The 26,088-nt window shown below is 36.1% G+C and overlaps 2 protein-coding genes across 16 annotated transcripts in view; one reads left to right on the forward strand and one right to left on the reverse strand.

The window, feature by feature from the left end:
- Window positions 1-4,457: 4,457 nt before the first annotated feature.
- Window positions 4,458-10,285, reverse strand: Ccdc59 (coiled-coil domain containing 59). Its single transcript, XM_020171936.2, has 4 exons — window positions 9,989-10,285; window positions 8,593-8,908; window positions 7,022-7,121; window positions 4,458-4,928 (listed from the first exon to the last, which is right to left on the reverse strand). Exons 1-4 carry the CDS (start codon window positions 10,143-10,145, stop codon window positions 4,767-4,769), a joined length of 735 nt encoding a protein of 244 aa, XP_020027525.1. The 5' UTR covers window positions 10,146-10,285; the 3' UTR covers window positions 4,458-4,766.
- Window positions 10,286-10,329: 44 nt separating this feature from the next.
- The window catches only part of Mettl25 (methyltransferase like 25), a 94,819-nt gene continuing 79,060 nt past the window's right edge, over window positions 10,330-26,088 (forward strand). For 13 of the 15 annotated variants that reach the window (XR_012450921.1, XR_012450917.1, XR_012450925.1 and 10 more), the window contains exons 1-3: window positions 10,330-10,588; window positions 18,769-18,933; window positions 24,013-24,119. Coding sequence is in view for 5 of the 15 variants with exons in the window: in XM_074084054.1 (XP_073940155.1) it covers window positions 10,330-10,588; window positions 18,769-18,933; window positions 24,013-24,119 (531 nt within the window). In the remaining 10 variants the exon portion in view is untranslated. The other 2 variants (XM_074084056.1, XM_074084057.1) reach the window with 2 other exon arrangements.

Below are 26,088 nucleotides of genomic sequence, written 5' to 3' on the forward strand. Positions count from 1 at the left end.
CCTGGGTGTAAAATGTATCAAAATTCACTAAATTGTATGTTGTCAATATGCTTAATCAATTGTACTTTAATGAATCTCTTTCACGTTTTGTTTTTGAGACAGAATCTCACTACATAACCCAGGCTGGCCTCAAACTTGCAATCCTGCTTCTTCTGTCCCTTGAATGCTGGGATTACAGGTATACACCACCAAACCCAGCTCAATGAATCTGTTTGTAAAACTCAGGGCCCCCAGGCCCTGCGATGTGCATTTCTGCCATAGGGCAATCAGCTCTGTGGTGTTCAATGAGGTGTTCTCAATGAGAATTATGCAAATACATACAGTCCAGAAAAAGTCAGCAAAATATTGATGCTCTGCATTTTAGTATAAATTTTTCCCTTATCAAATTCCTAGGGAGAAAATGAAGTCTATATTAAATTACTTTGTGCATTAATATCCAAAGATAAAAAAAATTGATTCCAGAATCAAATCCTCTTGCTGTTATAAGGTTAAAAGTTCAAAATTGAAGTTCTCCCCCAGTTTCTTACTTCATTCATTCATAGTCAGAAATGCTCTTAATGCTTAGGTAGATTCCTTAGCAGGGTAAATGTATTTCTTAAGAATGGATGTGACTCATTGAGCTCTTCAAAAGTCAAATTAATTTGACATTAAGTCTGTGGTGTCCTTTGACTTTTAAATGGCCCAGAGTTAACAAAACATTCAAGATAATAACACTTGCCTTATACTCACCAAACATAAATTTCAGGCAGTTCGCCTGTACAAAATCTCCCAGATCCAGCAACTGTTACTGCCAAATATAAATGTAGCAGAAACTCGAACCTCGATAGTAGTAACTCATGTAGAGAGATAGCTGGTAATGACTTTATCCTATTCAGGATAAAGCTGTTCACATCACCTGCACACTTAAAACTAAACTGGAAGCTTGGCATGGTGACCCATATCTATAATCTTAGCTACTCAGGGGGTGGAGATTGGGAGGATCGTGGTTTGGAGGAAGGCCAGCCAGGGCAAAAAGTTTGCAAGACCCCAAAAAAGTCATTGGGTGCAGTGACTGTTATCCCAGCTACACAGAGAAGCATATGTAGGGGAATTGCAGTTCAGGCTAGCCAGGGCATAAAGCGAGACACTACCTCAAAAATAAAGAAGAAAGGACTGATGGTGTCATTCAAATGGTTGGTAGAGTGCCTGCCTAGCCAGCACAAGGACCTGAGCTCAACCCCCATTACTGCCAAAAAAAAAAAAAGGAAGGTATTTGTATACAAGAAGTTAAATTTATCATCATGCATCCAGCATGGTACACTATCTTCCTCTCTCTGACGGTGGTAATTGAGACACTAACAATATCTTGCAAAATATAGCATTTGAAGTGGTACATTGCTGATCACCTAGTCTCCTTTGACTTGGTTCTGATATTTCCCAACTAGAATGGTCAAAATATCTTTATATTTAAATTTTCAACTTTAACACTGGCATGGAAGTTCATGCAAATCATTGAATTGCAGACTTGAGCTTTTCTGGAACATTTATGTCGTATACAGGCATCTGCCTTAAAGTTCAAGAGCAGCATGAACACACATATTTAAGAGTATTCTTTTCTCTGTCATTAAATTCTTGCCACCAAGAGGATTGTTTGAAGCCTCTGATTAGGTAAGTGCTACTCATATTTGCATATTTAACGTAGGTCAAAGTCAAGCTACAGTAGTCTGCATCTGAGGCTACCCACTCTTGCCAGTGCATTTCTTGATGCTAGCAGTCAGGGTAGCTTACCAAGTCTCACCTGGTTTGACATCAGCTGAGGTCATCCAGAGGCCAGCATTTGGGTGAGCCCCTCTGCCATGTTCTGTGCCTTTGCTCTAGCCACACCATGACCCCACCACCCCAATACCATACCCTATTGCTTTGCTGAGGTCAGAACACTTCTGCATTCTGTAGAGTAATTAATTTCCTGTAGAAAAACCTGCTCTCAATTTCAGGTCTAAATCTCATGTGTGTCTCAAGGCTTAACACCTTTTGCCCAAACTGCAGCAGTTAAAAGCCTGCTGCACACTTGCAATACTCAAACTAATGGCTCAGTAAAAACTTCTGTGATCGACCAAGATCAAAACTCCCTGAGTACACATTAAAAATTGAAGCCTAAAGCCACAGAAAGCCATAGGCTCTCCATGTATATGGTGCTCTCTGCTTTTGTATGGTGATCCCTCAAATTTTACTCCTGTTTTATTTCTTGATATATTGGACACATGCAGCATATTATGCTGTTTTGTTTTGCAATTCTGGGGCTCAAACCCAGGGCTTTGAAAATGATAGGCAAGCACTCCACCAGCATAAAGCACACATTTTGGAGGTTACATTCTCCAAAATACAGGCTTCTCCAGTGTTGCATCCATCCTTCCCTTACCCTTCATCAATAAAGCCTATTTTTATAATTTGCAGTATGAGAATGGCAACCAAGCATATGTGCACTCAGGCTAGGCATGGTGGTGGCACATGCCTCTAGTGCTGGTTATTTGGGAGACTGGGGCAGGAAGGTCCCCTGAAACCCCATCAAGAGAAGGGGAATGGAAGTGGGAAGAGAGATGGTGCTCTTCCTTATGGGGTGAAGTAGTGTTATCCCCCTGCCATTAGCAGTAACATTGTTTCATAGCTGTTCTTTTACACGGAAGTACATCTCAAGCTTTCTTCTCTTCGCAATTTTCCTATGCTACCTCCATGTAATCTTCACAACCTTGAAGGCTTTTCTCAAGTGTCATTTCACTAATGATTATTTTCACTGAGTCTTTAAATGAGCTTTTCTGAGACTCTGGCCTAATGTTTTCTAAAATGTGATATGAGAACCAACCACAGCAGTCACAGGACTTTTGTTAGAGCACCCATTACTGAGCCCACCTATACTATGCACATCTATCCTCAATTGTGCTTTTTATGAAGTCCTGTGGGCGATTTTCTATCACACTGAATTTGAGTCTTTTGATTTGTACCTATTACCACTGATTGCTTTTTAGATTATACTATCATTATTTGATATTTGCAACCCTAGATCTCTGGAAGGCATCTGAATATAGGCCTTGCATATAATTGCTACTAAAGAAAAGTTGTTAGTGAACTTAATTATCACTCATCTCTCAGAAGACTAGATCCCTTTTCATGCTTTGTCATGAAAAAGTATCTAGAAAACAAACATGAAATCACTATAAAGGAGCTCACTGAAATTTTTTACTCTGCACATGATGTACCGTCTTCACCAGTGTAGCCAGATTTTGACTTTGTGGGCAGCTCAAGGTCAATGGTGTATTGCAAGTTTCTAAGCACTGTTTTCTATGCAACAAAGAGAAAGTTTAGTGCTTCCTAAGCGTCTCCTGTTGCAATTTTTTATGGCAGTATTAGGATTTGAACCCAGAGCCTTGTGCTTGTTATGCAGCCAATCTACCACTTGAGCCATATACCCAGCCCTTTTTTGCTTTATTTTTCAGGTAGGGTCTCCTGTTTTACCCTTGGACTAAAGGTTAAAACAGTCTGTGCTTCCCACATAGGTGGGATTATACACACAAACTATCATGATTGGCTTGTTGGTTGAGATGGGGTTCACAAGATCCCATTTTGCCTGGGCTGGCCTTGAACCACAATTCTCCTGATCAGCTAGGATTTACAGATGTGCCTTATCAAATCTGGCCTCCTACTGCATTTTAAGATGAAATCAGTGGAGTACAAACACTCCCTAAAACCTTACAATTTTGAACTGCATTTGCTATCACTCATAAGCTTATGTGGTTTTATAACGATTATGGTACAATCCTTTTGTTTACAATGCATAGGTAAGTTTTCCTTACTTTGGCTCAATTGCAAGGCAAGAGAAGCAGTTATAATTTCTTCCAGGTCATGAAGTTACCAAAGGCATTCATTCCATGGGACAATGCTGTTCAAGGTTAGGGTCCCTCTCACAGGAGCTGGAAAGCTTAATTCTTGCTGTGGCACTGCTGGGTTCCCATAATCATTTAAAAGATCTTACACTAATAATATATATATTTCCACTGAAGGGATTGTTTAGAAATAGTGGACTTAATTCTTAAGTAAAACTGTTTTGGGGTTTTTTGTTATTATTTCTTTTTAAATATGGCCTCAATATGTAGCTTGGACTAGCCTAAAACTATGTAGCCCAAGCTGGCCTCAATCAATCCTACTTTGCCTCCTAAAGGCTGGGTTTATATGTATGCACCACCATGCTGCTTTCAAATTGCTTCATGAAATCTACCTAGTTATGGTGCGGACAAAAGGTTACTTCTGTTTCCCAGGTTTCCTACTCACAGTTATGTGACAATTCTGTGCTCTTGTAGGATGTGCTTATGATAAATAAAAATTCCAAGCAGAGTCTGCTTCCCTCATCATTAAAATAAATTTAAAAAGCCATGTACTTTGAGGACTAAAGTGAAACACCCCATGTCATTGAAAGCTTGGCTTCCTTACTTTCAAAACATTTTATTTCACACAAAACTTATATGGTACAAAAGTATTACCTGTTTGACTTAATTAGAAGCTAAATAGAAGGTTCTTTTGGTTCTTTAAGACAACCTCCCTTCAGAAGTAAATAAGTAAGCCAGTCATATTACATACCATGTATATAAAAACTTTTATAAGAACAAAAACATTTGCAGTGTGGCAATCCAGGTAATGTCCACAAATTTGAGTTCATTGTTAGAAGGCACTCATTACATGTAAAAAGAACCTAACAGGCAGCAGATATTTTAACCCTTAACAACAAAATGGAGTATTTAACTTTTCTCTTGTATTTTTTGAAGAAGATATTCCATTTGTAAATTCAAGTTTGGTTGGCCTTTTTTAGTCTTTTTGCTCAATATTTTGAAAACTTCCATTTTTTTCTTTTTGTAGAGCCTTTGAGCTTCTTCTCTCTCTTGCTTCCGCCTCTCAAATTCCTGAAATTAACATGTCATTAATCACAAATAGTATCTATTGATCAGAAATTGTTCTGAAATAGCTACCACTATGTAAGCATTATGATTTGTGGTTTGTATTTTGCAAAATGTGAATAGTTTCCCAGAAATGAAGAAGTTTTTCCGCTTTGCCTTTTTATTACAATAATACGTGATATAACACAGAATAATGTAAAGTTACCTTATACTTTTATGCATGTGTGTAAATAAAATTAGATCAAAAAGAGAGAAGGCAAATATTTATGTAACATTTTCATGAGGGCCATTAGAAATTATCTAGTCTAATTTTTCACGTAACACTAAAAAGTTCACTTCTAGAAACCTATATCCGGTATTCATTTTGTCATCTAACACACAGTTTAAAAAAAATTTTTTTAAATAAACAAAACATTTACTGACTACTTACTATGTATGTTCAAAATGCTCTGCTGGACATGATTTTGACCATCTAAGAACAGTTGTGCTCATTTTGTTTGCTAACATAAATACTCAGGTTTGAGTAGAAAGAAACGGAATTCAAAGTTATAAAAAGTACTGAAAAGCCACTAATCAAAATGTACTCCAATATTCTTACTAAATTAAGTATTACTGATGAAAAGTTATTATGTGTGTACTGTTTTTCAATTTCTCCTGTAACTCATGTAACTATGCCATACTATATAAATAAAACCTACATTTACTTATAATTACATTTAGTCCTAATTAACAAACTTACGCATATTATACATGAAATCAAAGCACATTCCATTCTTTTCAAACTTCATGCTACTTTTTGATGCTTATGTTACAGGTGAGGAACTGAACTCAGTGAATACTGGAAATGACTTGCCCAAGATCCCCAGTACCTGGTGGAGCTGATTCTCATATCCATATTTGTAAGTTTCCTTTGTGTTATATTACTTAAAATTATATTCTCAAACAGTGCAGTATTTCATTTATTTTAGTTATTATATAGAGATCCAAAAAACCTTATTGGTGAATTAGGTATATGGAGCCTAGTTTACCCCAATGGAGTTTCTCCAATCAAATAAAAAAATATATATATCCTTACCAGCATTAATAGATCTGTATTTAATTAATATTCCTAATAATTCTGATTTCAGAGTTGGGTTCTGTACTAAAATTTGAGATCTGCAGGTTCCAAGCTGTTAATTTTCATGATTACAAAGCCCTAGCTCCATATAAAGGTATTTTTAAAAGGATACTGCTTTACTGCTTCTTAACTAACATAATATTTGCAAAGACTGCAGATACAGATGGTTAGAGAAAAAGAGCATAATATAACAAGCTATACAAAGATCCAGCATTTCCATGGAGAAATGTTTCTGCTTCCTCCTACTCTACCATAGGTTTAAGAACAGTCAAACACTTTAGACATTAAAACTCTCAGATTTCTTAATTACACATATTCTAAAGCAAAAACATAAAGGCAATTATATCAGTGGCATCTTTGGGGTATTTTTGATTGATGAGAGATAGAATAGTAAGATTTTAATACAAAAAAAAACAAAAAAGAACCACAGCCTCTAGAAAATGAGAATTTTGTTGAAGCTGTAGATATGTATTACTCAGTTGGAAAAGTTTACTATAATTCTAGTTTTCTGAATGATAATAAAGTGGCAACTTCAGGCTAAGCTAAAACTGGTAGACTTTTTAGTTGGTAAGACCAACACGTACTATTTTATTCTAACGCCTTTTCTCAATTTCCTTCAAAGTAAGATTATGAAAATTATCCATATTTTTCTTAGGTCAGTGACTCAAATTTTATAACACATTGGAGTCTCCTGAGGTACTTGTTAAAAATGCAGCTTTTAGGATCAAACTCTGAGAAACATTAGCCCAGATGCTCCTATTTATTAACCCATGAGCAGTGTCTTTAAAATCCTATCCTTGACCTACTAGAATTGCCTGAGATAATATAATAAAGGGACATGAATATGATGCAATTCTTCAATTCTGCTCAGAGTAACCATTTATTTAATAAATATGCACAAAGACTTTCTATGTGACAATACTAAGAAGCACAGCAAATAAATAAGGAAAATGAACCTAAATATTTTAAAAGTAGAACTTACTTGTTTCTTAGCAGCACGCTTAGCTCGTATTTGTTCATATTCTTCTTGTGCTTTTTGATTTGATGTTTTCTTTTTATTTTTCTTTGGAATAGTCATGGAACTTAGTAAGATAAATTAAGACAAATTACAGGTATTAAAAAATGATTTAAGCAAAACTGTGATACAAGAGTGTGTCAAATATAGTAACTGTATAGTAAAACTTCACAAATGCAAATTAATTGAGGGAGGAAAAGAAAAAAGGAAACATTTTTTAAAATGTTCAAATAAGACATTAAAAACATAGTTGATGGACTGGTGGAGTGGCTAAAGTGGTAGAACACCTGTCTAGCAAGCATGGCAGAGATCCTCTTGATTTGCCTCCCAAGCGATTACATAGCTTTTGATAACTGACTAATCCCTATTTTCCACAGTTCTCCTCTACTGACTTAGCTGTCATTGTACTCCCTCAATTCTCCATTTTTAACAAATTTAATTTCACCAATGTCAAGATTTTCCTGTTTTCACCTAAAAATAGAAAGTAATTTTTAAAATATGATGTGTTTTCTTCTCATCTCATGATGTAGTCCTCTTTATTTCAATCAGTGGGAATCACTCAAATCTCTGTTTCTAGTGCTTATCTTTTCCCTAAGATTCAAACCCATTACTTAATAATATGACAGACAAGCCTGCTGAAAAAACTGGACATTTAGTGTCTCTGCCTTTATCCCCAACTACACTTTTTTCTGGGGTCGTATTTTATTTGTAGCACAAGTAATTCACAATTTTTAAGGACAAAATTTTAGTACAATTATTATGATCACAAATACAAACAGCTTTATAAATTATCTCTTATAAAAATCAAAGTATATGGAGCTGTTCCATTTATTTTTAAATTGCAATCCAATCCTGTCCTCTGCAGACAATCTAGATTAGTAACAGGAACAGTAGCAGTAACATTCACAAGCACTTACCATGGATCACACACCTTTTAAGTGCCTGCTATAAATTAGCAATCTAGATTAGTAACAGGAACAGTAGCAGTAACATTCACAAGCACTTACCATGGATCACACACCTTTTAAGTGCCTGCTATAAATTAACAAGAAATACTTTAGAACACCCTTCACCTTAGTGAATGATCCATTATGGAGTTGTGCAACATGGAGGCTCTCAATTACGTACTTATTATTCTGTCCTTCCCATTTCGGAGAACACTGGGACACCAAAATGTTAAGTATGGCTCTAAAATCCAAGCTGTTAATGTACATTTCTCAAAAATTATTTTAAGAAAGTACATTAATAACAGGAGTTAATTATGGTCCAAGAAGTTACATGTTTTTGACAGGCAGAAATTCCAAAACTCAGATTTCTCATTTCATTACCTTTCCATTTATGCTATACTAGCCTAATTCAGTCATTTAAAGCTAACAAGAAAGACTCCATGAGAATGTTCTTCTAATTAAATTATGACTTCAAAAATGTGTTAAATAAGAAAAATCCCAATTCCTATGTAAATTGTTCCACAATACCTTTCATAACACTCTACTTACATTTAAAGTAAAGGATTTCAAAAGAAAAAAATAAATACATACTTTACTGTTTTTATACATTGTCCTTCAGACTGAGACTGGTGAACAATACTACACTGGTCTTCAGACAAAGTCTGGTCAGTGCTACACTGTTCTTCGGGCAAAGAATGGTCAACCTGTTTTTTTGACAAAGGCTGGCCAACTTTTCTATGTTGTTTCCTGAGTCTTTCTTCTTCAGCTAAATAGAGATGTTTCAGATGGTCTGGGTATTGATCTGTGAACTTGGATTCCTGTGATGCTTGAGCCTTCTTTTCCTTCCACTGCAATTTCTTGTAATTTTGCTGAATCTTCAGTTTTCTTCGAAATGCAAAGCCTTGTCCTACATTGAAGGATTTCAGTTATAATTACTTTCAGAGAATATAAACTGAGTGATAAATAGAACTGTTAATTAAAATGAGACTTTACATCATCCCACTAAATGCTAGAAATACTTTACTTAGCTTTCAAAGGCAACAAATTAAAGCTGATGAACTAAATGCCAAATTGATCCCTGGTAAAAACACTAGGCTAACATTAGTCAGATACACACAAGTAAGAATGACCAAATCAGACTGTTGTACAACTTGGAGTTATAATTGTATTCACAAACCAGGTTCTTGGCTGGGTGTGGTGCTCGGGCTTGTAAACTCAGCTACTCAGAAGAGAGAAATGGGGAAGATCACAGTTCCCACCACGCTGGCAAAAAAGTTAGCAAGAACCCATTTTGGCAAAACAACCCTAAGTGGTGGCTCAGGCCTGTGATCCCAGCAACTGGGAAGCTGTAGGTGGGAGGATCACAGTCTTAGGCCAACCCAGCAAAACACATGACCCTACCTGAAAAATTCTAAGATTCTGAGTTCAAACCCCAGTACCACCATCAAAAAAAAAAAAAATTCTTTACTTCATCTGAAACAAACCCTGGACGTTCAGGAAATAAGTTCAGAAGACTAAACTTAGACGAAGTGCAATCTCAGGGACTTTACAGACGGCAGGACAAGCTAACACAAGGGAAAGGAAGAATGGTAGGATAGGAGGGGAGGGCTACTGCGGTGTCTGTAAGGCTCTGGGGCAGTGCATTTCTACCCCGTCCCGCTCTCCAGCCTTTTCGCTAACACAGGTGCGAATGCATTTGTGTCACTTGTGTCACTCATGCGCACGGACACCGGTAGATGCTCTCTGCTTACGATTTCGGAAAAGTAGTTTTGATGAAGAACTGGGTAACTTATGGGGAAGGAGTGTCTACAGACTTAAAAGTTAGCAACACTGCGTCTTCCCGTCCACATGTTAGAAGCCCACGGTTTCAGCGGACGTAGCAATGGCCTCCTGCGCCACGAGTGTCCCGGGTCGGGTTCCGAAAGACTGCTTTAGGCAGGTCACACATCCCAGGGCTTTGTAGGCTTCTAAATGGCTGTCATCTTACCTTCGCGAACGCTCCCCGCGAAGGCCTGCAGATGGCTAGGCCGCCAGGTTCTCCGTCTCACATTCTCCTTCCTGAATCCGACCGAAGCAACCCCTTCGCCTCGCGCCCCCAAACCTCCGAGTGGACGCCGCCTTGCCGCCGGCCCCACAGGCGCCATTGTAGGCCAGTTGCGTCGACCGATCACCGTAACGGACGCTCAGGAAATACGTCACCGAGATGACGCAATCGGCCACCTATCAGAGCTCAGCTCGGAGCTCTACTAATCTGCCCTATGCTACTGGGACCCAGCTGTCTCTGCGCGGCCATGTTTGCGCCACCTATAGCCCGGGAGGGCGAGTGTTATGGCTGCTTCTCGCCCACTGCCGTTCACCCACGATCTGCCCACGCTGCATGTCAAGTTACAGGGCTTGCTGCAGTTCCTAAGGGACGCCCTGTCCATTTCCAACGCACATACGGTGGACTTCTACACGGAGGCTGTGTGGGAGGAGCTGGTCGACTTGCCCCCGGAGACGGTGCTGGCGGCGTTGCGGAAGTCGGCGGCGGAGGCCGACCGCCAGCTTTCGGCGCCGCGCCCTCTGGTGGAAGCAGAGAGGGGATCAGGTGAATGGTGGGCGGGCGGGAAGGAAGCCCTGCGGAGGGTACCTATCTGCAAAGTGCGCCCCCTGGTGTCATCCGACCGCAACTGGGGGAGAGGCGGGCCGCCAGGCGGGACCCAAGCGAACCGGTTAGAATAACCCGCGAGGGATCATCAGATTAGCAGAGTGTCGGCGGGGAGTCCCTTCTGGAGTCTCATCTCCGGGTGTTGTTCATTTCCACAGCTTAATAAAATTAAGACACAGGGCAGGCGTTCATTCCTTGAATAATTCGATAATTGTTTAAGTGTAGTGGAAGCTTTTGGAGTCAGGTAGGCATCACATTTGAAAAGACGAGTTATTTGAGAAAAACTGCTCAGTGATGCAAAAGCATAAGCTGGTAGCAGTGAAGAGTCCGTTTCCTAAGTACAGGAAAGAGACGATTGGATCGTGGACTAGGCCAGAAGCAGTGCAGACCGTGCATCTTCGCCAATTCTTTTAAAAACTGCTTATAACACGCCTGTTATGTGCCAGTGAAAGTTTGTAGGCGCTGGGATTTTCTGCCCTCCAGAAACCTAGATGCTGTTTTGAAAATAAAATGGCAAAAGAACACCTCCAGCTCCTGGGATTTCTGCTTTGCATTTAGTCTTTCCAGACCTTGCCCTGCTAATGATGAACTCCCTGGAGCTTCTTCCTTCCGACTGTAGCAGCCTCTGACAATAAATAGCTCTTGGTAAATATTGGTTCTTTAAAATCATTGTTGATTGTTGAAAAGTTAGACACCTCTTCCTTTTGCTCCATGATATCCTGTCCTCGTGATAACATGACAACTTTGCTTAAGCTCATAAAGAGTAGGAACCCTGATTTTCCTTAACTGACATTCCCTGCACCTGCAAAAATACTTGACCTGCATTAAGTGCTCAGGGAAATTTGGTGAATGAATGACTCGTGTCAGCTTTCAAAAGGAAAAAGTAAAGAAGCTACCTGGAAATACGAGATTTTCAAGAGTTTAATTTGGCTCCACACAATGGGAGAATTAGATTGCCTTACATATTCTAATAATTGGATTAATTGATACTATGTATCTTTCAATGTGTTTTCATGCATGTCATCTCTTAATCTTTACATCAGTCTTGCAAAATGGGTTTTTTTATTCCCCATATGTGAAATTGTAACTTAATTTGCCAGGGACACAGCTATTAATGGATAATTCAGAACTTAAACCTGGGTCATCTAGTTTGATTTTAAAGTCCTCATATCGATGAAAACAATCTACTCTGACTTACTAATACATTCCTCGTTTTTTTTTATTGTTCACCCCTTCAGAAATGTAAGAATTATTTTCTTCACTGTTTTATCTCTAGTGTCTGGAACCATGCCAGGTCAAAATAGATGATCGATAGGTACTTGGTAGGTGTGATTGGACGAATGAATAACACCACCTATTTGTTGTCTTAAGCCAGAAATAATGCTAACATTGTTTGGGAAACTTTTACAGCCAATTTTGTATCTATCTAATAACAATGGAACCTAGAATAGATTGTTATCATTTGAAATGTCGCTGCACCTGCTAACTTTTTTATACAAAATACTCAATTGTACAAATGATCAGCTGCCTCTATGTTGAAAAAGAATGATGTTTTATAATTTGTGCTTGTAGGAAATCTTATTTTTTATTTATAGAAAGATGGGCATTGTTCCTCATCAATGTATGAAAAGCATAAGATCCTTTGATTAGATTTTTACCTTATTAAAGAAATATTATTATGGACAATATAATTTAGCAGTTAAATTTGTAAATTTTAGAGTCAAAAAGGGTTCAATTCCAGTTCTACCAAAAAACCAGTTCTGTGATCTTGAGGAAGTTCTAGCTATGTGCCAGGCACTTTTCAAGAAGTTAGGGAAATAGCAGTAAAACAAAATCTTATCTTCATCTTGCTTGCTTCTAGAGGGAGAAAGTAGAACACACAAAAAAAGTTGTAATAGCCACAGAGAAAAATTAAGTACATATGTGAGTAGATAAGGGGAGGGGAAAGAGAAAAGTATGTTTGCAGTTGCCCTGGCAAGATCTCATTGAGGTTACTCTGGAGAAAAAAATAAAAATAGGAGAAAAATGAGCCATGATGTTATCTGGAGGGAGAGAATTCCAGTTTGTCAGAATAGGGAATGCAAATGCCCTGGAGTGCAATGTGGGAAACTTGACAGTGTGTTTAGGAAGTAGGAATAGACTAAGACAATTGCATTTGAGATCATCCAACTAGAGATTATTAAAAGTCATAATCAGTGCTACCCTACCAAATTAAGTTCGTAAAATTAGTTCTGATGTTTTACTGTATAGTATAAATTATCACAGCTGTAGGCAATAGGGTAATTTACTGTGGGCCACAATCCATTAAATAGACTTTATCTTACTGATCTATTTGAGAGAAATGGATAGGCAGTCCTTAAGTATCAAAATTTTGACCCTTGCGAGGTCACTATTCTTCAAAACTTGCTGTGGTCATTTGTAGAGTTAAGTATAGGGCAGGCTGGCAAAATAGCCCAAGCAGTAAGAGGACCTGCCTAGCAAAACATGAGGCCCTGAGTTCAGACACCAGTTCCAAAAAAAAAAAAAAAAAAAAAATAGCTAGGTCAGTAATCTCTAAGCCTTTGACCTTAGGTTGACTAATTGTTTTTATATCCCAATTTATTTTTTGCAAAATGACTTAGCATTTCTCACTGTTATACTGAACTATGTGTTATGTGTAAATCTTAACAGTGAACCAGGTATAATCTTTGTCTTCACAAGCTTACATATCAATAGGATAGCTAAAAGACATCAATAATTATATACAACAAAATGAAAAGATTGAAGTACTACTTTTTTTTTCCCCATTTGAAGTAGTCTGTTATACATTTTCTAGATCAGTGTATGACAATCCTATGTTCTGAGCATAGCCAGGTAATGCTTTTATATTTTAATTTTTAATATCCAACTATTTAACAGTGTTTTTTCTTTTTTTTTTATTTTTTTCGGTGGGACTGGAATTTGAACTCATGGTTTCACACCAGCAAAGCAAGCACTCTGTAGCTTGAACCACACCTCCAGTCCATTTTGCTATGGTTATTTTGGAGATGGGGGGAGGTCTCACAAACTATTTGCCCAGGCTGGCCTGGAACTGTGATCCTCCCAGTCCCAGCCTCCCAAGTACCTATGGTTATAGGCATGAGCTTGTAACAGTGATTTTATCCAAAGCTAGTTGGTTTAATTTTTCAAATAAGTTTTTCAACATTTTTAGTCTTTGAACTTAAAAACATGTATCTCACTTATACTGCTCTTCAAGTTAATCTTTTAAAATTCTACCCAATAAAATTCTGTCCCTTGCCCCTGCAAGTCAAGCTGTTCTTTATTTTATTCTTCTCCATTGTGTTTCTTAAGGATTTTCATGTCATTTTAGTAGGAACTGAAGTAATCTTCCTCAACAACCATGTCACATAGTAGGTGCCCCTGAATTACTTTACTTTTTATCTAGTATACTCATTTTTAGAAAAAGAATTTCTAAATTTGTTTTATTGAAAAAATTTTTCCCTGAAAATTAAGCTCTACACAGAGACTATTGGAATTAAATACTATGTTTAAATATTTCTAGTTTTACATTTAATTTCATTGTTATAAATAATGTAGTTAATGTGAAAATGCTTTTGGATTTGTTCAGTGTATTTATACAGTCAATGTGATATTAATTTTGTTGCAGTTAGGACATGCATGTCAGTTCCTTGTTAATTGTATCTTATTCCATCCAAAAATATGGTTTGTGTGTTTAAATAACATTTTTTTCAGTTTATATGCAATTATAAATTAAAGTCGAATAGTTTAGGCAAAAAGTTTCCTGGCACATAATTAGGTCTTATAAATTGATTTATTTTAAAAGCAACAATATGTATTTTTTCTCCCTTGGTATTTTACAGAATGATGGATAGAATAAAACATTCATAAAGTTTAACTTAAACCATGTTTAATTTTCAAAGTTTGGTACAGCAGACTTAACTTTTAGTTAAATGCTGTTAAACAGTTACAAGATATTGAAGTTAAAAGTCAAAGCCTTAAGATGTTTGATTAAATTTGCATTGAGTAAAAGTAAATTTCCATTTTAGAAGACATGGTTAATTCAACTAACAATTATTCAGCATTGTTCTATGGGCATTTTTTTTTTTTTGAGGAAAATTTCAACTTTGGGGCTATTCTAGTACATTGGTGAGTTTTAATAGCATTTGAACCACAGCAGTGATGGGGGAGATTTCCAAATGAAAGACCATTTTTATAACACAATGAATGGGTAGCTTGAAGAATACAAGAAACATTTAATACAATGTAAAAATTTCTAATATCATCACTGAATGAAAATGCTATTAAAATAGGAATTGGAGAAGGGAAAGATTCAGAGAGCATAAGAATATTCAGTTCACATTTGAACCTTTTGAATTGAAGACATCTGGAAGGGTATTCATGTAGAACTAAAAACAAAAGATTTCTATATCCTTGTGAAGATTATTAGTAAGAAGGTACTGTTGATTTCTTCTTGAAATTCTGGGCCAAAGGCTGTGTGATTAACAATTTCCCCAACACCTATAAGACAGTTAAACCTCAAAATTTAGAACATAATTGCATCTTAACATATCACATATGTTTAAATCTTGTCTCACCCTCAGATTATAAATATTTGGGCTGAAATGAGGTTTTATGCTTCCCTAACAGGAATCAGTGGTACTATTGAAGTTCTTCTAGTGACCTCAGTGATTACAGCCACCACAGAGTGTAAGGAGAATTCCTTTCTCCTTGTGTAGTTGATGATGCTACAATAGTAAGTGTATTGAAATATTACTGTCATGCATGCATTCATTCATTCATTCATACTGTGCAAAGTACTCTTACTTTACAACTCTTGCTTTGAACATGAACAGTAGAATTACTTTGTTTCTATAAACACACAACAGCAAAATCTTACATATATTTTTCCTTTTCAGAGACTTACCAAGTTTTTTATATGTAAAAATTGCTTTTTAATTTCAGGAAACTTTAAGATTATTTTAGGTAAAGTGGGAGGTGTTAAGGAGGAGTGAAGAAAATGCTTATGAAGAAAAAGTGAGTGTGAAATACCCTGATTCTGACATTCAGGTTTGCTTAATGCTCACTGCTATTGTATTTGATTTTCCTTGCTGTCCACTGTACTTACTCCAGTGGCATGCTAATGTACTATAGGAATGAAGACCAAGGTCTGAAGTCGGACTGCTTTTGTTCACTTGCCCTGCCACTTAGTGACTGTACCTACTTAAATCTGTCTTTTCCAATGTGAATGAGGATAAGAGCACCAATTAACTAGCTTATCAGTAAACTGCCATATAAAAGGTAAAGTCCTATGAAAGGGTATATGTACAATACTGGATAGTAGCTGTTAGCAAAAGCTGTGATAACTTATCATGAACCCTGAGAGATCATCTTTTTTAAACTGTACAACATTCAAGTAAGATAATAGACATTTATTTTGAAATTTTATATTTATTAATTGTATATTTATTAATTGTTTTATTTTAATTTTGAAATTTTGTTATGCATTTCTCTTCCATAAGATTTTCATAATCTAACATGTATTTGTGACTTTTCTGTTTTTCCTTATAAATTGATCTCTGGTATAAACAGAAAACAGTGGAGGTATCCTGTTCTCATAAAAAAGAATCTACCCTGCTTCTTTCCCAATTAATCTATCTTAAAAACTATCTTATAACATATAAGAACTTCTGTAGGATAGCTAAATAGGTTGCACAAAAAATATGAGTATGTAAAGGAGACAGGTAAAGCATGTAGTAAAAGAGAACAGAAACTTCCAGTAGAGGGAGACGTGTGCAAATTAATGAAGCCTCATAATACTCATGTGCAGCAAATTTAAAAAACAAAGCTTTCCTCTGGTAAAAATTATATCTAAGAATTGGCTAAATCTAAGTAGTACTATAGCTTGTTTTACTAGTTGCCAGTCTGAAATGGATTATACAAACACACAGTGACACACTATGAGGACTTTCCTACCATTACCACTGCTATAGAACTTTCTTACATACTGTTTCACAGATGGAAGTAAAACTGACTCTAAGAATAGCAAATTATGGAAGTTACAGGCTGAATCACTTGAAAATAAAGTACAGAAGTTACATTTTCATAATTCAAAAAAAATTTATTCATGGAATTCTGGGCTAAGTAAACTGGTATTTGCACTAATGACAAACTATTAGACTGAATCAGAACACTATCCTTTAAAAATTAATCATCATCATTATAAAGATAATATTGTAATTTTGGCCTCAAATTTTCTGAAATTACTGGGGGGGGGTTATAATTAAAAGCAAGTTATTTCAGGTTGAATTGGAATTTTTTCAAGTATTTTCAGTAAGAGTTTAGTTAATTTTAACTTTTACTTTTCCAACAGAAACATCACATTTCTTTTTGCTGGCAACATAGTCCAGTAACTATTATAATGGTCCCTTTGCACATTGAGATTTAGTACTCTTATTCTGTCACACTCTAAGAAATTACTGCACTGGAACCTAGGGATGTTGAGACTGCTATTAAACCTGAGTCTTACTTAATAGTAGACTGAGTTTTCCCCTCTGTATCATGCCTAAATATTTTGATGTGGATTTTATTACTTTTAGCTACATTAGTAAATTCAGTTGTAAAATGTCCAAAGAACTTTGTAATAAAAAAATCTTAAATAAATTCACTATAATAATTTTGTGATCTTACTTTCTATTTAGTTGATTTAAAAGTAGAAGTTACATATTTCTGCTGATTTTCTTCTTAATGAATTTGTTACATATTAACATCAACAACTTAGGAAGTATTAGCTTTAAAATGATATTAGCTTGAGATGTGGTTTTTATTTAGAATTCTGTAAATTTTCATCAGTTATGTTGCTTTCAGATTTTGTCAAATACTCTCAGTCTTCTCTGTGTTTAAGTGAATTTTTTATAATTTTATAAATAACTGTGAGGATCAGCAATGCTGGGGAAGATCTGATAGCATATAATATGTTTTATATGGTATGGGATGTTTTGTTTTATTTTGTAGACCCAAAGCTTTTCCCTAGATTGAACCATGTTTTCATGAGGTAAATGTTTTAAACATACTTCATTATACCATTGGATGAATTGGGAGGGTGTTGTTTGTTTTTAGTTTTTAAAAATAATTATCAGTGAATGGGCTTACATAGACTCTTTTATCCAGGCAGCATCTTTGAACTACTATAGACAAATTGGAATGCTTTTCTTTCTTTTTCTTTTTGTTAAAAAAAAAAAGGTATATGCATCAGAACAGTCAAGGTTCAACTGTGGTAATAAGCCATAACTTATTAACATGACTGAAAGCAATGTGGTTTACTTAGATGCTCTGTCAAACATTGAACTTTAACAGTACTGCTATCCTTGTTGTAGTCACTCAGAGATCAGCCCAAAGGACACAGATTACAGAATTGGGGAGGAAAAATATAGTGATTCTTCTTAAAATTTATGTCTGAAAATGGTATAGTTCGCCTAGGCGAGATGAAGCCACACCTAAGTTTAATAGGGTGTATAATCGTCATATGAAGGGAGGCTCTGGATATTTGTGAACAGTGTAATAGTTTACTATTCTATTCTCAATTTTTGAGCATTTAGAAACTGTTGAAAATTACTATACTAAACTTACAGAATATCTGGCTTAAAATTAGACATGGGAGATAAATGAGCTGTTTCACCAGATCATAACCAAGTTGTACTTTTAGATCTGTAATGCTGACATACTGGACTTCTTACAGTCGCTCCATGGGCAGTGTGAATAGGAAGTCTAAGGGTTACAAGTTCTGAACTTGAGGTGCACAGTTGTAGGTCAGAAAGGACAGTTCATAATTTAATAGCTATATTACTGCTCTTAATGCTAAGGTTTTTTTGTTTTTACTGTTAGAATGAGAAAAAGGCCCAATTTTAATTTGAGCTTTAAGATATTAAACTGGTTGCTGCAAATAGTAATAGTTTATATAACAGATAAATGGAACTACTACCAATATTGCTAAAATTTGAAATGAAAATATTATAATTTGCTGGAAAACCCCAATGTTCATTTATTGCTTTGAAATCTCATACGGATTGGCTATTAATTATTTAATTTTTGCTAATGTTTCTTTTTCTATTCTGATTTTTTAGGTGTTACTGAATTTCCTAAAATATTTTGTGAAACTTCACAGAAGCTATTGAGTGCAGAAGCCTTTGCTCAGGCTGCAAAATACTATTCTGTACAAAACTTGGGAATATGTACTCCTTTAGAAGAGTTGTTTTTAGCCCTCCGAGGAAATAAAAAATGGAGAACTGGTATGTGTGATTAGTGTATATACGTATGTTTTTTAGGACCTTAGAAGCAATATATGTGTCTTAGAAGCATATATGTGTCTTTGCAGTATATTCTTACTTTATAAGCCCTGCTAAAGTAGCTTTTACTCAGAAGACCAGGTTTTTCTCTTTACCATATTAAGAAAAACTTACAGGTCTCTACATTTTTTCCTAAATTAGCTCCAGCTATCTTTAGATATCTTCAGATAGTTCCTGCCCCTCAAACACATGACAGTGGTCTACTGCAAATTTCAAAATCCTTGTCTTTATTTTTGTTTTAGTGGGTTAATTCTAATTCTTCAGGAAGAAGGTGGGGAACATGGGCAGGGGTGGAGCTATGGGGCAGTAATATGAGTATCAGAAAGTGGGGAAGGCACAAATTAAACAAGTGATAGCATAAACTAAAACTTAGCTGTATCAATAATTATTCTAAAAGTGAATGAACAGTACATTCCAATTAAAAGGAAAAGAACAGGCCTGGCCTGGTGGTGCATTTTGTAATCCCGGAACATGGGAAGCAGAGGCAGGAGAACTGTAGTTCCTCAGTCTGGGCTATATACCTAGATCCTGTCTCAAAAAAAGTAGAGACTGGGAGTGTATGGTTTTTAAAAAAGGCACTCCTCAGTACTGAAGTGTGAACCAGCTTTAATAATAATAATAGTGGATCTGATTATTATTCTAATAATAAAATAATGAATCTCAGACCTTTATTATCCACAAAATGCTTTACTGTCTAATATCTCATTTTTTTATTTTGAAAAATTCCAAATCTACAAAAGTTTCAAGAATATTAAAATGAAGGACTAAGGGTGTATCTCAAACAGTAGAGTGTTTGCCTAAGTGAGAGGCCCTGAGTTCAGTCCCCAGTAGCACTAATTTAAAAAAAAAAAAAATACTACAATGAATCCAGTATGCTTTGCACCTAGATTCGCCAATTGTTAAATCCTTACACATTTGTTGTAGTTCTTTATGTACATACAGCACATGCACACACACTCTATGAATCCTTTAAACATAAGGTATGGAGACCATAACACAGTACCCTCAAGAGCCTTCAAGTGCCTCAGCGTGTATCTGGTAAGGACAAGGACATTTCCCTGCAAACCCCGTCGCACATTAGCACACTCAGGTGTTTAACACTGATTCAGGAATACTGTCCAATAAGCAGTCTGTATTCAAGTTTCTCCAAGTTTTGAAAAGTATTTTCTAGCTTTTTTTTTTCTTAAGAATTATTCCAGGCTCATCTGTGGTATCTAGTTGTAATGTTTAATCTCTTCAATATGTAACAGTTCTTCAAACTTTCTTTTGTTTTTCCTAATACTTTTGATGCATGCAGGCCAGGTTTGTTTGATATTTTTCCCCCATTAGATTCAAGTTGTAAATTTTTGACAAAAATTCTACCTAAATAATTCCTTTTTCATGTATCTCACTAGGAGACAGATGTAATTCTGTCCCATTATTGGTGATAATTGCTCACTCATTAAAAGTGGACCCAACAGAGTTGGGAGCTTTTGCCCTTTGAATACAGTTCTTTTACTGTTTTTAAATTTTATCTCTCTAATTATCTTAAGCAAAGTTATTTCATCACCTTTCTCCCAGAGCAAATAAGTTCACCAGCATCTTCGCTATGGGGCTGTGGTCTATTGGTCCAAAAACAGTGAGCACTTTATCCCAGCTATTGCCATCCAGCAATAACTGATTGCACCTCTGCATCTAGGATAGCATGCCTATTTCTTTCCCCCAGCTGATAAAGTTCAATGACTGTGTTTTGGGCACCACAGTGAAACAGAATATTGTATCCCTGACAAAACAAACAGGGAAGCCACCAGTCAAGGTCGAGATGGACACTGTCTTGTGCCCAGTAAAAGAAAGAGTTAACTAAGCAAAGTAGGTGTACATGCAGGTGACAAGTGAGCATGGAGGGAATACATTCCCTGTCCCAGAATATGTTACTTTTATTTATTTGCTAGGATAATATCTGCTGGCAGAATGTCATTGTGTCCATTGTGGAATTCAACTTGTCTAACAGAATCCTATCCTAAAATGTCCTTAGTATGTTACCAAGAAGGTGCTGGCTGCCATCTGCCCAATCCTGAGTAACTACCACTTGCACCTGGAAAGACTTTATCAACAAAGTCTTAGTTGTTTCCCAGTATAGTTATGCTAGGGTAAGTCTACTCCCAGGCATTCTCAAATGTGAACGCTGTCATGCCACAATAATCATCCTAGCCCTATATTTCAGTTTCTCATCATCTAATTCCCACATGTCTGATGATGTTGGCTACCTTTGGCCATTTTCATATACTTTATAATGTAGAATATATGGTGTATACTCAAAGTACTATCTGGTAGAGTGTTCTGCAATAACACTGAAACTGTACAATAGAAAGGTCAGTATAGAGATGGTCTAGCCACATGTAACTGTTGAGTACTTCAAATGTGGCTAGTTCAGCTGAGAAATTTAATTTGCAGTTTCATGTGGGTTCTTTAAAATGTAAATAATGCTTGTAATTGGTAGCTACTGTGTTGAATAATACAGGTAGTGAGATGACAAAGTTCTTTCTATGTTTTTTTCTATTGGGTAATGTTTTTCTTATGTATAGAAATTTCTTTTGTTCTCGCAGCTGTATGTATTGGAAATACTTATTCCGCTATATAGCTTATCTTTTCACTCTATTAAAGTTGTCTTTTGATGAAAAGTTTCTTTTATAGTACAATTCATCAGTTTTTTCCTTTATAGTTAGTTGCTTGCTGTGTCAAGGACCCTTTTTTTAAATTGTTTGTACATTTATTCATATATGTATACATTGTTTGGGCCACCTTTCCCTCCTGCCCCCACCCCCCTCGCTTCCAGGCAGAACCTGTTCTGCCCTCTTCTCCAATTGTGTTGAAGAGAAAACATAAGAGATAATAATATGAAAGACATGACATTTTTGCTAGTTTGAGATAAAGATAGCTATATGGAGAGATTCCTATCATTGCTTCCATGCACATGTGTATTACAACCCACATTGATTCATCTCTACCAGACCTCTTCACTACTTCCTGGTCACCTTCCCATAGTGGCCTCTGCCAGTTTGAGATTACTTTATTCACTCCTCTACAGTGGGCATATCAGCCACATTCAAGTTATAGGTTTCCTTCTCTTTCCCTGTTCCTCCTGTACATGTTCTCTGCTTAGTGTGTAACCCATGTACAATAATATTACTGCATTGGTTTTAGGTCTATAATCCACATATGAGGGAGAACGTATGATTTTTGGCCTTCTGAGCCTGGTTAACTTTGCTTAAGGTAATGTTCTCCAGTTCCATCCATTTACTTGCAAATGACAAAATTCCATTTTTTGTGGCTGAGTAAAATTCCATTGTGTATAATTACCACATTTTCTTAATCCATTCATCAGTAGTGGGGCATATTGGCTGTTTCCATAACTTGGCTATTGTGAATAGTGCTGCAATAAACATGAGTGTGTGGGTGCCTTTGAAATAACCTAAGCCACATTCCTTTGGGTATATCCCTAGGAGTGGTGTTGCTGAATCATACGGCAGATCTATGTTTAGTTTTTTAAGAAGCCTCCGTATTGTTTTCCAAAGTGGTTGTACTAGCTTACATTCCAATCAGCAGTGTATGAGGGTTCCTTTTTCCACACATCCTCGCCAACATTTGTTGTTGTTGGTGTTCTTGATGATAGCTATTCTAGCAGGAGTGAGGTGGAATCTTAGTGTGGTTTTGATTTGCATTTCCTTTATGGCCAGGGGTAGTAAGCATTTTTTCATATGTTTCTTGGCTATTTGGATTTGTTCCTTTGAAAAAGTTCTATTTAGTTCAGTTGCCCACTTCTTTATTGGTTCATTGATTTTGGAGGAGTTTAGTTTTTTTGAGCTCCCTGTATCCTCTGATTATCGGTCCTTTATCTTATGTATAGCCACTGAATATTTTCTCCCACTCTGGGTGGTCTCTTCAATTTAGAGACCATTTCTTTTATTGTGCAGAAACTTTTTAATTTCATGTAGTCCCATTTGTCCATCCTTTCTCTTAGGTGCTGGGCTCCTGGAGTTCCATTGAGGAAGTGTTTTCCTATACCTATTGTTTCCAGAATATTTCCTGATCTTTCCTGTACTAAGTTCAGAGTTTTGGGTCTGATATCAAGGTCCTCAATCCACTTTGAGTTGATACTAGTACAGGGTGATAGGCATGGATCTAGTTTCAGTTTTCTGCAGGCAGATAACCACTTTTCCCAGTAACATTTGTTGAAGAGGGTGTCTGTTCTCCATCGTATGTTTTTAGCACCTTTGTCAAAAATAAGGTGGGCATAGCTATGTGGATTCATATCTGGGTCCTCTATTCTGTTCCACTTTTCTTCATGTCTGTTTTTGTGCCAGTATCATGCTGTTTTTATTGCTATGGCTCTGTAGTATAGTTTGAAGTCAGGTATTGTGAGTATTGCCTTGGCTATTCGCAGTCTCTTGTGTTTCCAAATGAACTTTATGGTAGATTTTTCAATCTCTGTGATGAATGTCATTGCGATTTTGATGGGAATTGCATTGAACGTGTAGATTGCTTTTGGTAAAATAGCCATTTTTACTATGTTGATTTTTCCAATCCATGAGTACGGAGATCTTTCCACCTTCTGTAGTCTTCCTCCTTAGTCTCTTTCTTCAGGGGTTTGTAATTCTCCTTGTAGAGGTCATTCACATCCTTTGTTAAGTTTACTGCTAGGTATTTGTTTTTTTTTTTTTTTTTTTTGAGGCTATTGTAAATGGAATTGTTTTCCTATATTCTTTCTCAGTTAGTTCATTGTTGTTGTAGAGAAAGGCTACTGATTTTTGTAAGTTGATTTTGTAGGGGACCCTTTTTAATAATAGTCTGTAGTTCTTTTCATTTATTTTATTAACCCAAATTTGAGTCATAGCAGCTAAACTAATAGAGATCTGTTACCCAGATATCATAATAGGACTGTATGTTATTTTCATATTTAATTTGAAAAAACGTGTCAACTGACAATTCATACTCAGTTTCACTTTAATAGCAGTATTTCAATTTTGTTTTATTTTCATTCAGGTGAAAATATGAAGCTAATTGAGTTTATGAATATGAAAAAATCTCATGAAGTTCAGGAAATGTCAGAACTTATCTGCAGTATTGCTGATTACTATGGAATAAAACAGGCAAGCATATTTCCCTGTTTTTCAATTGTTAAAATACTATCATTTGGTATCACTCAAATTACATTTTCTACTATCATTGTCAAGCTTTTAAAATGTCCTTAAATAATATAATAGACCCTTGGTAACCATCAGTATATGGTTCCCAGGTGACTGCCATGGAAGAAAAACCCTGAATACTCAGAATATACAGAGCTCAGTACTATACCATGGATTCTTCACTCATTTTTTGCTCATAATGCCACCCATCTTCTGCTAAAGATATTCCACCTTTTTCTTATTCATTTATTCATATGTGCATACATTGTTTGGACCATTTAAGATATTCCACCTTTGAACACATCTAAAATGTTCATTTTATCACTGAAATTAAGCATATTAACTTTTACATTGGTTTTTGGGCACCATTTGTTTTTTGGGGAGGCATATTTTCACAAAATTAAAGGCAGGGATATAAAATTAAGGGGCAGACTCCACAAGATTTAAACACAACTGATGACAACATGGGACTGTCTGAGAGCTTTTCTGCGTCAACTGAGCTGCAAAATGCATGTGCAAAAATTTAAAGTTTTTGATTTTGAATTATTTATGTATGTGTGCATGTATGTTTTGGCCAGGCTTGGTCAAAACTGCATGTAATAAATTTGTGAATAAGATGGGCTTCCTCTACCATGCTTTAAACATCGGGTCCTTTAAAGATAAGTTCTCACTCTTTCTTCAACAAAATTAGAGATAAGGGCAAAATAGTTTCTGCCGGTAGCAAGGGGGTGGGGGGGAGAGGGAGGGGGCGGGGGGGGTAAAGGAGAGGGTGGGGGAAGGGGGGAGAAATGACCCAAGCATTGTATGCACATATGAATAAAATAAAAATTAAAAAAAAGAAAGATATGTTCTCACTGTAACCAATTTATAGTAAAAACAAATTATGGCTGTTAATGTTGCATTCTTTTTAAAGTGAATGGAAATTGTGGTCTAGGGTACTTGCCTCATTTTAATAACAAAAACATTATGTTTTTAGGATTTGGATTCTCTGAATCCTGATTTATTTCTATTTTGAAATAGAGCTCTGTGAAAGGTATTGATGCCTGAAAATAGATATTAAAATTAAAATTAATGATTATCTACATTGGCCTATAAAAATAGTAAGTTATTTCTCATATCCCTACAAAAAGATTTATGAAAATAATATAGGATTCCAATATATCTGTTGTGTGCTGAGTAGGTGTTACACACTTGTAATCTCAGCTACTGAGAAGGCAGAGATAGGAAGATCACAGTTTGAGGCTAGCCCAGACAGTTAGCAAGCCCATCTCAAAAACAAACCAGGCATGTTGGTACACGCCTGTGGCCCAGCTACTGGGGAAGCAGAATAGTAGGATTCTTCTGAAGCCAGTCTGAGCAAATTTAGCAAGAGACCCTATCTGGAAAACAAACTGGAAGCAAAAAGATTGGGTCTCTGGCTTAAGTAGTAGTGGTCTTATTTATCTAGTTAGCATGAAGTAGTGCATTCGATCCCCAGTACTGAAGAAAAAAAAAGGATAATAAAAGATTTATTTTAATTTCTAAAGTGCACAGAAAATATTTTTTTGAAATAGCTTAATGTATGATGGCAAACCTGCGTTGAGGGAACTTTTTCATAACAATGGAGATTATTCCTAATAAACAGAACCTGAAATTTATGACTTCTGATGAGGTCTAAGTTAGTCCAAATTGGAATGTCCTTACCAAAGAAGTCTTACAAGTTCTTTCTCATGAAATCACTCAATAGCAATATTATTTGATTCACTCAGTGTTTAGTAGTGTTATATGTATACTAATTATTCTTTTAACATACGGATTTAACAAATACAGATTTTATAGATTGAGATCCAGAGTCTGAAAATTTTAACCTTAGCAGTGACCATAGAAACCAAAGAAGATGAAAAGAATTCATTTCAGCATCAATATCAACCATAGTTATTGCATTGTAAGGGTT

Source organism: Castor canadensis, chromosome 8 (assembly GCF_047511655.1).
Source record: "Castor canadensis chromosome 8, mCasCan1.hap1v2, whole genome shotgun sequence".
In the NCBI taxonomy this organism is placed as follows: domain Eukaryota; kingdom Metazoa; phylum Chordata; class Mammalia; order Rodentia; family Castoridae; genus Castor; species Castor canadensis.